The sequence below is a fragment of the Scophthalmus maximus genome, chromosome 8 (assembly GCF_022379125.1).
Source record: "Scophthalmus maximus strain ysfricsl-2021 chromosome 8, ASM2237912v1, whole genome shotgun sequence".
Lineage (NCBI taxonomy): Eukaryota > Metazoa > Chordata > Actinopteri > Pleuronectiformes > Scophthalmidae > Scophthalmus > Scophthalmus maximus.
Window position 1 is genome coordinate 10,905,001 of NC_061522.1, and position 11,475 is coordinate 10,916,475.

General features: G+C 41.0%; 3 protein-coding genes across 3 annotated transcripts in view; 2 read left to right on the forward strand and 1 right to left on the reverse strand.

Moving 5' to 3' along the window:
• Positions 1-537, forward strand: part of doc2d (double C2-like domains, delta) — a 30,812-nt gene extending 30,275 nt beyond the window's left edge. Inside the window, exon 11 of the mRNA XM_035637415.2 lies at positions 1-537. This exon is cut by the window's left edge and continues 2,633 nt beyond it. The gene's annotated coding sequence lies outside the window, so the exon portion shown is untranslated.
• A 71-nt stretch (positions 538-608) lies between these two features.
• On the reverse strand, positions 609-5,478 carry serping1 (serpin peptidase inhibitor, clade G (C1 inhibitor), member 1). Its single transcript, XM_035637414.2, has 11 exons — positions 5,326-5,478; positions 4,947-4,994; positions 4,678-4,786; positions 4,416-4,574; positions 3,953-4,255; positions 3,587-3,802; positions 2,647-2,790; positions 2,328-2,531; positions 2,099-2,238; positions 1,313-1,535; positions 609-1,090 (listed from the first exon to the last, which is right to left on the reverse strand). The coding sequence occupies exons 2-11, from the start codon at positions 4,992-4,994 to the stop codon at positions 843-845; spliced, it is 1,794 nt and encodes a 597-aa protein (XP_035493307.2). The 5' UTR covers positions 5,326-5,478; the 3' UTR covers positions 609-842.
• Positions 5,479-6,836: 1,358 nt separating this feature from the next.
• On the forward strand, positions 6,837-11,282 carry tmem134 (transmembrane protein 134). Its single transcript, XM_035637416.2, has 8 exons — positions 6,837-7,055; positions 7,561-7,817; positions 7,912-7,979; positions 8,094-8,180; positions 8,263-8,339; positions 8,719-8,763; positions 10,753-10,806; positions 10,920-11,282. The coding sequence occupies exons 2-8, from the start codon at positions 7,605-7,607 to the stop codon at positions 11,000-11,002; spliced, it is 627 nt and encodes a 208-aa protein (XP_035493309.1). The 5' UTR covers positions 6,837-7,055; positions 7,561-7,604; the 3' UTR covers positions 11,003-11,282.
• Positions 11,283-11,475: the final 193 nt, after the last annotated feature.

Here is an 11,475-nt window from a genome sequence, read left to right on the forward strand (position 1 = left end):
TGGATGGTTGCCTATTCCTGTCTCTGGATCCGTTGCTTTTGTTTACAGTCACCAAATTTTGTGACTCTTGTCTATTGACCCTGCTTGGCTTACGTAACCATTTTAGCTGCAATACAGCTGCATGTTTAGCAAACACCATCAGCTTGTATAATAGAGTGCAACCTTAGCTGATCATTCTGAATGCCGATGTGTTTACAGTCTATGCCATCCATTCAGTCTCTTGCCGTCCGTGTGTATTTGTTTGTGAATACGATGATTCAGGGTATTTTTTGCTCAGTTGCTGTGCTTTACCAAGCAAGCTATTGCTTTGAGAAGAAAAAAAAAACTATCAAAACAAAACCTTTACTGTCACAGATTTTCACACTTGTCTTCCTTAAATTGATATCAGTGGTGATGATGCAGGAGGAGATGGAAGTTAGATGGGAATTTACTACTGCAATCCCTGTGTATTTACCGTCAATGTCAATCACACAGTATGACTGCCATCCTGTGGCGGGTTTGTGTAACTACTTCGCAAAATAAATTGAAGTCGTTTCAGTGCTTGTCTGTCTTCCTTTGATTAACAATTGATCCACATTGAGCTCAATTCTTCAAAAATACAAGGCAGACACTGTGAGTGTGTGTTTATTCATCATCATCCTTGGAGAACAATCCATAAACAAGCCTGCGTATGTGTTTTTGTAAGCCTCGCTTTAGTGATTACTTGAAGCAATACTGTCACTGGATTTATTTTGTTTTATGTCCAGTTTTGAAATATCTTTTATCATATCATTCCTGCTCATATGCTTAATTTCCACTCCCTCTCTCTCTGCACGTATGACCCTCCACCGCCTCTCACTTGCTCACGGGTCAGTCACTCTGCCAATAAAGAGTGGCACGTTGGCCTGGTCACTCCACAGCAGCATGATGAAAGGCCGCATGGCCAAGAAGGAAGGGTAGGAGCGAGAGAAGATCACAGTGCTGACAGCGCCGGCCTCCACTCCCTCTTCGGTCAGTTTGAGGAAGGCTCTGTGTCTGGCACCGTCCAGAGCCAGCTTCCGCTCAGAGAAGAGGCCACACAGGTTGGCATCCTCGAAGAGCGATGACAGTCCTGGTTGGGGGGAAAAAGTCAGACAAGATGATGGTGGGAAATAAAGCAGGGAGGGAAGCAATGTAAGTGGATCACATAGACCTACAGGGGAATATAAAGAGCAGACGGGGAGACATATTGCACACATGGGACTAGTCTCCTGGCTGCTAGTTTTCAGTATGTGGTGTTAATAATAAGAAGTTGAGTATGAAAGATGGAAACGAAAATGAAATATGAACAAACCCAATTTCCTGATGAGCATGTTCATGTCTGGCTGGACATCCAGGTTGATTTGGGGCAGAGAAACCTCGATATTTTCCGGAGGCGTTGTTTTCATTTGTTCGATCATTCGATGCACAGCTGTGTCCGTCATCTTTTCCTCCACCTGTTGCAGGTCTGTCACTTTGTTGGAGCGAGGCAGCAGGATGTAAAGACTGCTGTCACCAGAGAGAGCAAACCTCGCCACCTGTAGGCAAAATTGAGAAAAGGTAAAAGAAAAATCATGTATTTTCAAAGTCTACTGTCAAGAACCCTGTCTGCTTTCTAATAGAAAATCACATTGATAAAGGAACATGAATAATGGATGGATTCTGTCTTAACACTTTGGGGAATAATTATGCAAATAGGAGTACAGTTAGCTGTGGGCGACAGTGAGAGAACAAATTTTATTTAACCTATTTGTTTATATTTGGCAAACTGGCACCATTAAAGTATGCCATATTAGCAACAGGCTGTTTCTGTTTTGACAAAAACATGATATTTTTTTAATTCGATTTTAGAAAATGCACGAGATGAAGATGTCTTTAGCAACTGTAAGTCACAGTGAATATTGAAATATGTCCGTGTAGTAAGATGAGAATGAGTTATCCGTCTGAGAAGAAATACAAATGTACAAATGATGATAGGTATTGTGGCCATCGGGCTCTAAGGGATACCTCAATTGACTTTCACTTTTTGCAGTATCGTAGCCTCTCAGCTGCTGTTTACTATATAGTGTGAAAATGGGTGGGTAAGGATGGTGTTTGTTACCTGCGCCTTCAGTTCAACCGCATATATCATAGGAGCCGTGTATCGCTGATGATAGAGCAGTGGCACCTTCACCAGATCACCATTCAGTTTGGTGAAAAGACCCTTTCTTGGTTTGACATCGAACTTGATCTTCCACTGACCTGACGCACACATACACACAGTTTATAAGCCTCCACTATTTTCACATGCACACGCAGTTGACACAATTGTGCACACACACTTTACTGACCACTGAAGGCGACAGCGTTGAGCAGGATCAGCTGTGTGCTGGGTGGAATGGAGTCAACCAACTGTGTGATTTTATTCTTGGTTTTATGTGACACCCAGCTGTTAACCATCCCTGTGTTTTCCTCGCTGGTTTCCAGCAGTCTGGTGGGCTCTGCTTCATAGAATCTAATGGACTGGTTAGTAAAGGACTCGCTCAGATTCATTTCTAAGGAAAAAAATCAGATACGCCATGATGAGCTACAGGGATTGAGATTCTTTAAGCTTTTGCATGCACAGAATCTCTGCATATTTCTGGCAATTTTGTGCAGTTCACACTGTACGTGGGTTATAGTAGATCTGGGAGGCCATCTGCAAGGAACTGGCCAACTTCTCTCTCAGCTTCTTCATCTGGAAATGAACACAGTGGAAGTTGTGAGGCACACAGACTGCCCTCTCAATGGCTTTGCGGGTGTGATCCCTTGCGCCTGAGGTGACAGAATAAAGACAAGAGATTAAGTAGAAAGATTTACTTTAGAGTGCTACAGCAAGCTGCAGGGTATGTCTAGCATTTACTATACATAGAAGCAAACTACTGTGACATTTCAAAGTGAGAAAGGTTTTATGCAAATTTCAAGTTATATAAACTTTTTTCATTTTCCATGCAGACAACACAGTGATCCTGATGCTTGTTAGACCTGCGAATCTTAAAGGCCTAGGATGGCGTCATATTTCCCTCAATGTCAACAAATGCCATGAAGCCGCCAGGATGAATAATGTGTTCGAACATTTTTCAATAAGCCTCAACTTCCCCAGCCCATATTTTGAAGATCTAAATATCCGATGACCATATATATAAACAAATCTATAAGACAAAAAGGATTGGTGCTGTAACAGAGCAACATATAACAAATATATATTTTAATTTTTAAAAATTCTTAATAATTGCCAACAACAGCTGTGAACTATAGCTTTTAAAAAACGTTCAACATAAAAGGTAAATTGTGTCCTTTTTTTAAAACAACGTCTCTTTCCAGTGGATTTGGTGCAGTAGTGAGTATATGTGGCAACAGGACAAAGTAGAAAGGTCATGAACGACAGTGGCCACATTCATTGTAATTAAGGAACACGTCACATGTTGAGAATGTTCGGTTCAGTTTTGTAATTCATGTTACTTTCTCTGTCTATGGCACAGAGAATGATAATACGAGAAATGTACATCAACACCAGACTCTAAGAATATTTAGGAATATCTCAAAAGAATAAACAAAATGATTTCCATACCTAACAACAAATGGGAGAGCATCCCGCTAATGCTGAGAGGAGAAATGAGCAAGTTGCCAGAAGGATATGACTCTCTGAGGAAAGAATAGAGCTTCATGGAAAACTCTGCCATGGACTCCTGCAACACGGACCCCCCTGTGTGGCTGTTCTCGTCCTGACATGGCTCCCATGCTGTGGTGAAGCCCTCGCAAGTGGAGGGAACGGAGGTGGGAGCAGCTAAAACAGCGTGAGCAGACAGTTAAAAAAAATACACATGACTTCATTTTTCAACCTCAATTCGGTTTGGAAAATAGATTTATATTTAGTTCACTGTATTTTACTGTTTTTTTGAGGCTTTAACTTGCATTTGTTAAAGCCTTGACTTACCTTCAACAATAATGTATATGGTGCTGAGCTTCTTTCCTTCCGTAGATTCACAATGGTAAATTCCAGCATCCTCCATGACCGTGTCTCTGATTACCACAGTCTGAACATGGTCAAGTGGATAGAGCAGCTTCAGTCTATTACTATCATCTGTTGAATCGTCTTCAGTATTCAGACTTGTCTTTGTGCCAGCTTCCGTCTCTTTGAACCAGACTGCATTGGCCATGACTTGGCTGCTAGGTGGGAAATGACACGGGAGGTGAACAGTTGAGCCTTCGGTTGCCTTAATGGTATAGGCAATTGATGCTGTAGAGAGATATATGCAAATGAGTTAAACTCTTTTTGGGTTCAACCTTTTTGTTTATTGTTACATATTTCCATTTTAAAATCTAACCAAAATCAAATTGCTCCACTGTGTAAACAAAATAAACTACCCATGTATGATAAAGAGACGTGTGTATCTCACCTTCAACGGAGACTTTGTATGTGCTTGTGGTCTCAACATTGTTCTCCTTCGCCAAACACAGATACTCGCCGTCGTTGGCAGCAGTTACAGGGGATATAGAGAGATAGCCACCCTTTTTAACTCTAAGAGAGCCAGTCGACTCCGCGCTTATGTTTCTACCTGAAAGAAAGCGAAGAAAAACCAAAACCAAAAAATATATAACTGTATACTTTTTTCAACACAGTAAGAACGGTAGTGAAAGTTACAGAAATATAAAAAAGACCATTGAATGTCCAGGTGATGTCAGCGTCAGTAAAGTCAGTCTGGAACAAGAGACATGGCAGCTCCAGAGTAGAGCCTTGTAACACCCGGAGATGTGTGCACGATGAAAGCTAAACAGAAACAAAATGTCAAACAGCTGATAAAAGTAGATAAATCCAAGAAGAGGCATGAGGTCTTGGATGTAAACCCTGTTGTCCATTAAATAAAGGTTAGGAAGAAATTCTGTCTGAGCCATAGAGAGCCAATTCGATATTTCTAGCAAAACTTTACCTCAAAAAAGAGCTGGAGAAAGACACACAGTATGGCCTGTAGTTTCATCTGTAGCAGAGCACAGAGCAGATGATTAGCAAGTTGGGAGGGTTATTTTGCAAGTGAGGATTACAAAATTGATATGGCACCAAGCTGGAAGAAAGATCAATATGTGGCGCAACCTGTAAAACAGTAAAAAAATTCCCCACCATTAAAACGTTTAAAACTGTGATCATTAATCAACGAATTCCAATTGCAATAACAACACCTTTGTAAGAAAAGCTTCCGCAAGATAAAGTAGAGTTGTTCTTAACAGTAATGCATTATAAAATGAAAAACATTTGTTTTGGTAAAGCAATGAAGCCATGAAAAAATCAGCGAAATATTAAATAACCCCAACCTCTTCGATTTCAGATCAATCCAAATTCAGCAATGGCAACAGTTATTATCAGTAATTTTTCTGCCGCATCTGACGACTGTTCACTTCATTCACCTCCTCTGACTATCTGCTCAGTAAACTGTAACCAACAATCACTAATCTATTATTGTTGGTTTAGAGTTGTTTGTTTGTATAATGCAGGGCTTCTGACTTTCTGGAAACCACATGATTTCATGTTGGTGACAGCCTACAAGTGGGATGGTTTCTTTTTCTGTGGGTACTTTGTTGTCATTACATTGATAGATACTTATATAATAGGTTTCTAAGTTTTTTCATCAGTTGTACCAAGTCTTGTTTCTTGGCTTGTTTTCAATTTTCATAATGAAATATTTTCCCTTGTGTTTTCAGTTAAAGCATGATTCATAAAACAACATATGATAAAATGAGAAACAGCATAAAGAGATAAGATCCAATGATTGGTAGAAGAATAGCATTAAAATGACTTAAATCGTTTGGGAGTCCAAACAAAACACTAATAAAATGTCAAATGAAATGAAAGCGTGTTTATTACAGGTAAACACTGAGAGAAACCAAATCCTTGGTGGGCTGTGCTGGGGGCATGGGTGAAGGCAGGAATCCTCATTTTTAGTGCACAGTTTCTAAATTCGGGCTGTGCATTTCTCTGTGGATTGAGATGTTTGATATTTACATAGTATTTGTACATCACTTAGACTTGCTGTATAATAATTTAAAAAAAATCTCACCTTCCACAATCAGGAGCCTTTGATAAAGCGCTGTATTTTATTAATGTATAGAAGTTTATTTCCTAATTTGAAAACTCCCTCTGAGTTTCCCTCTGAATGTGTGTTCATGAGTACATGTATATTGTGTGATTGAATTCAGTATAACTATAGTAGTGTTGGCTAGTTAAATTCAATGGGCTTACCAATATTAAGCTATTGTAAACAGATAAATAATAATAATAATAATAATTATTATTATTATAAACGGACAGGGCTGAAAACAAAATTCCTCTACAGGCTTATTGGGGATCTTCCTAAATTTGTGACACTGGGTTTTTCATCTTACATTGATACCACGTTTCTGTTCCAGGAACTTGTTTTAAAGGATCTGAACATGGAGGAAAATCAAATCGTGCTGCTGTTGATCCGGATTTTCTGCCTTGCAAACGAGATAGTTGAGTTAACGCTGGAAAATAAAGTAAGGAACCTCCTTTTATAAGCTGCTGTGGCGAGTGACCAGCTAAAGTAGAATGCTGGAGTACTCGACCAATCAGGCATCTTCGGTGCTGCAAGCCCCACCCCAAATGTTCCTGTATTTTCTCAAAATTCAACCCCATCGAGCAGGGACCTTTTGGGGGGTTTAACGGTTTCCTCTGAACTTAACTGAGCTCACGGTAGGAAGCTCCTGTAAAAGACCCTCGTTCCTGGAGCAGTACGCAGCTCAATGGGTCGATCGACAACCCGACGCTCGATTGAGCGGACTGCTCCCGACGAGCGCTTTGGGCGTAATCAGTCCCGTCCAATCGAGCCCCGACTGTCCCAGAGCGAGAGGGAGAGGTGCACAAGTTTCACACAGGCGCTTTTATCGCCTAGAAAAGAAAACAAAGATTTCTTCAAAGGCGTTATACGGGATGGATTTTTGACACAAAGCGTACAAGTATGTGACCCTGTCTCCAAAGGACGTGGAGTCGAGTTTGGCCTCGCTGGAGAACAGATCGTCTCGAGACAGTAAGTTTCCCCCCTGGTCATCTGACCGACTGGCGGAAAGAAAAGCAACAATGGCAGACACCGACCGCAGAGCCAGTCAGCCTCCGGCGGGTTTTAGTCAACTCTGGTCCGGTCTGGTCAGTTCTGTCGGACAAGTTGAGACAGTTGTGTGTTGTGTGGTTATTTTTTTTTAATGTTTTTCCATTTCATGATGTTCTAAAGTAAAGTGCGTTGTTCGGCCTTGTGAACTATATGACTTGTTTGTTGCTGAGCTCAAAACGTGCACGTGCGTCAAACCCACTTGGAGATAAATACCCACGTCGCTCACAGAGAGGAGAAGTCCAACAAGCCAACTGTTGACATGCTCAATAGTTCAATTTATTTTTTTCTCGCATGCCAGCACGACTGTGGATGACCTGGTGTAGAAAAGCGTTAATATAGATAATGATTATTGCATGCAACGTTACTCTTGCACAGCTCTGAGTGCAAACTTGTGATTGAACATTGATTTTTTTTTTACCCACAGTGAGCATCAAGCTACAGGACCTCGGGGTTTAAGAGGCGATCACCATGGCAACGCAGTTTAGTATCGACGATGCCTTTGTGTTGGAGGGAGATGAGGAGGGAGCTGTGGCCGATGGTGAGGCAGAGGGATGGAAGGCCAGAGACAAAGACAAAGAAGGGGCAGAGATGACGTTCGGTCCGCTCACTTTCTCTAAACCTCAGTCTCATCCTCTGCCTGCTGCCGCCGGCTCCCCTGAGCACAGTAACCTTAAGTATCAGGTACACACATGACCTTTCTGTGTACAAACGTAAAGCTATTTAATTTGTTTACTTAAAACAGCACCTCTTTAATCATCATGTCCATTTTCTTTAGAATCTGGAAAATGAAGACGCCTTTGGGAACAATGGCAATTCCTCTTTCAATAACTTCTTTAAAATCAGGTGGGTCCTCTATATGTAGGACTTTTGATGTCCTTTTGTTTTTGTTTGTTTTTCCTTCCTTTGCCTGAATGTTGTTTGAGTGTGAGATGAAGTCTGTTGCTGCTCCCTCCACAGCGACCCGGCGACGCTGTCTTACTGCAGCTCCCAGTGGTCCTTCAGCACCTTGAGTTCCGTCACGCATCTCTCTGCACACTGCTGCGGGTAAGTTCGAACAACTGAAACACACAGACACAGAGAAGCAACAACAACACAGTTACTTTAAAAAGAAAATTGTGTTGCTCAGGTGGGTGTCGCATCCGCTGGTGAAAAAAAACAGAAGAGTTGTTCTTGCTTCTTTTCTACTCCTCATCACTGGAGTCGGTAAGTCGTAAGCACAAGTGTTTCTCACTCATCAAATATAAAATATCCAGCCAGAATCTTCCACATTCCTCTAGATTTTCTTTTCCAGGTTGTTGACAGTAATGTCTGGTCATAATATCTCTTAACCTTTAAACTCCTTTATATGAGTTGCTTGTAATGTCCATGCTTTAATAGTTAGATTAAACACATAAATTAGCTGTTCAAATTAGTACAATTTAAAATGAATATTTAAGAAGAGCAGAAAGAAAGGCACTTTATATGTAGCTCTTAACATTCTCCATTATTTTAACATAAACATCCTGCTTCATATTCACTTAAATGGGAAAGTGGACCTTTGGATCCATTTCGACTGATGCAATTTTACATCGTTTCTTTTTAGCTCTTATTTTCACAGGTGTTGTCATACGGCTGAATCCAAATGCAGGTAAGAAAGAAATACCTTTTGAACTTTTTTGAGAACAGAAATTACATAATGGCTTTGTTTGTCCAAATCCAAGAGGGATAAAAAAGGATTAAAGCATTATTAACAATCCCATCATGCTAAATGTGTCTCCTGGGTTAGAACTGGGATGTTTTCAGCTTCCAGGAATTGTGTACAGATCCTTGCAACATGGGGCTGTGCATTATCATGCTGCAACATGAGGTGATGGTCGTGGATGAATGGCACAACAATGGGCCTCAGGATCTCGTCACGGTATCTCTGTGCATTCAAAATGCCATCAATAAAATGCACCTGTGTTCGTTGTCCATAACCCCACCGCCACCATGGGCCACTCGATCCACAACGTTGACATCAGCAAACCGCTCACCCACACAACGCAATACACGCTGTCTGCCATCTGCCCTGTACAGTGAAAAATGGGATTCATCCGTCAAGAGAACACCTCTCCAAAATGCCAGACGCCATGGAATGTGAGCATTTGCCCACTCAAGTCGGTCACGACGACGAACTGCACTCAGGTCGAGACCCCGATGAGGACGACGAGCATGCAGATGAGCTTCCCTGAGACGCTCTCTGACAGTTTGTGCAGAAATTCTTTGGTTATGCAAACCGATTGTTGCAGCAGCTGACCGGGTGGCTGGTCTCAGACGATCTTTGAGGTGAAGATGCTGGATATGGAGGTCCTGGGCTGGTGTGGTTACACGTGGTCTGCGGTTGTGAGGCCGGTTGGATGTACTGCCAAATTCTCTGAAACGCCTTTGGAGACGGCTTATGGTAGAGAAATGAACATTCAATTCACGAGCAACAGCTCTGGTGGACATTCCTGCAGTCAGCATACCAATTGCACGCTCCCTCAAAACTTGCAACACTTGTGGCGTTGTGCTGTGTGATAAAAGTGCACATTTTAGAGTGGCCTTTTATTGTGGCCAGCCTAAGGCACACCCGTGCAATAATCATGCTGTCTAATCAGCATCTTGGTGTGCCACACCTGTGAGGTGGATGGATTATCTGGGCAAAGGAGAAGTGCTCACTAACACAGATTAAGACAGATTTGTGAACAATATTTGAGAGGAATAAGCCTTTTGTGTACATAGAAAAAGTCTTAGATCTTTGAGTTCAGCTCATGAAAAATGGGGGCAAAAACAAAAGTGTTGCGTTTGTAATTTTGTTCAGTGTAGGTACCTTTATGGAACAACATTTTTCAACACAGTACTAGCTCACAAAAAAATGAATGAACTGGAGAAGAAAGATTAAAAACTATCTATTTAATCATACTAATTTACAAATTACTGAGAATGTCTTTGTATTCAAATTTTGTGATTTGATACCATTACACTTGTTGGTAACGAAGCACAGTTTTTCTTCAAGGTCAAAGTTCATTTGACAATATAGTGCTGTTTCCCAAAGCCAGCTCTCAAGGCCAAACTGTCTCACTTGTCTTCAAGCTCCACTTTTACAGCTGGTGTGATGAAGTGGCGCTGGAAAAACAGAAGCATGCACATGAGCCTGTGGGTTGTAGATGAGGATCGTGATTTTTGATTAAACGGATAACCAAAGTTGAAAATGAATGACTCATAGAGCGTCCTTACTGTGCACATACTGCACAGTACACAGGAGCAGTGTGCTGAACATGTAACATGTCAATGAAGGAGAGAAATAAAGACCTGAGAAAGCAATACATATCTATCGCTGTACAGGAACGTCTGTGAGAACGTATTCCAAGTCACAGTAGGTGGATTTTGTAATCGCTGGCCCAGGCCAGTCCTGATTTTTCCCCGTTTCCAGTCTTTTTGCTCTTATGGCTGTAGCTTCCCATTTCCTGTTCAGACTTGAGAGTGGTATGGATCTTCTCATGTAACTCCTGGCAAGAAAAATGTCCTTCCAAAGATTTTTCAAACTGTTAATATTAATGTGTGGATGCATGAGATATTCTTTGTGACTGTGTTTTAACTCATGACACTGTCCTTACAGGGCTTTCAAGTGCCATTTTCTTTGTTCCTGGATTTCTTCTCTTCATCCCTGGAGGTAAATGGATCGTTAAGTTCTAAGTACTTTTTCTGCTTGCCTTTTGGCTGTGCAAATAAATGCATGCTTTGTTTTGGTGGCATTAACCGTGTCATATCCTGTTTTTCCTCCAGTGTACCATGTGATATACATCTGCTGTGCTGTCCACGGACGAAGAGGCTTCAAATTGTTCTATCTACCTTATTTTGAAAAATGACATTTACTGAGACACTACATTGCCACTACATTTCTATGCTCTCTTAAAATGAATTGTATTTTGTTATGTGAACCAAAAATATATTATAATGTGTTTCACGTTGTTTTTTTTCTTGTCATTGTTATGACCACTAATTTAACCACTCAGTGTCTGGAGTATGTTTCTACTAAAATGAACTGACATTGTATGGATATATGAAAAAGAAGGAGACTGGTCTTGCCTGTGTTTTCTTGTGTGAATAATGACTGTGAAATTACAATTAAATTTTTGTATATTTTAACTGGTTTCCTTTATTTAAAAAAAAAAACCTTTTCTGGCTACAAGTTTTGAACTCAGGTGGAGTAAACCCTGCAGCTCAGCCCAGTGAACTGCTCAATTCAGGAATAATCTATGGCAAGGTGTGTGAAAAGCTCACTACAGATGCAAATTTGCCTTCAGGGTCGTGCTTAAATCATCTACTGCACAAGTGGATT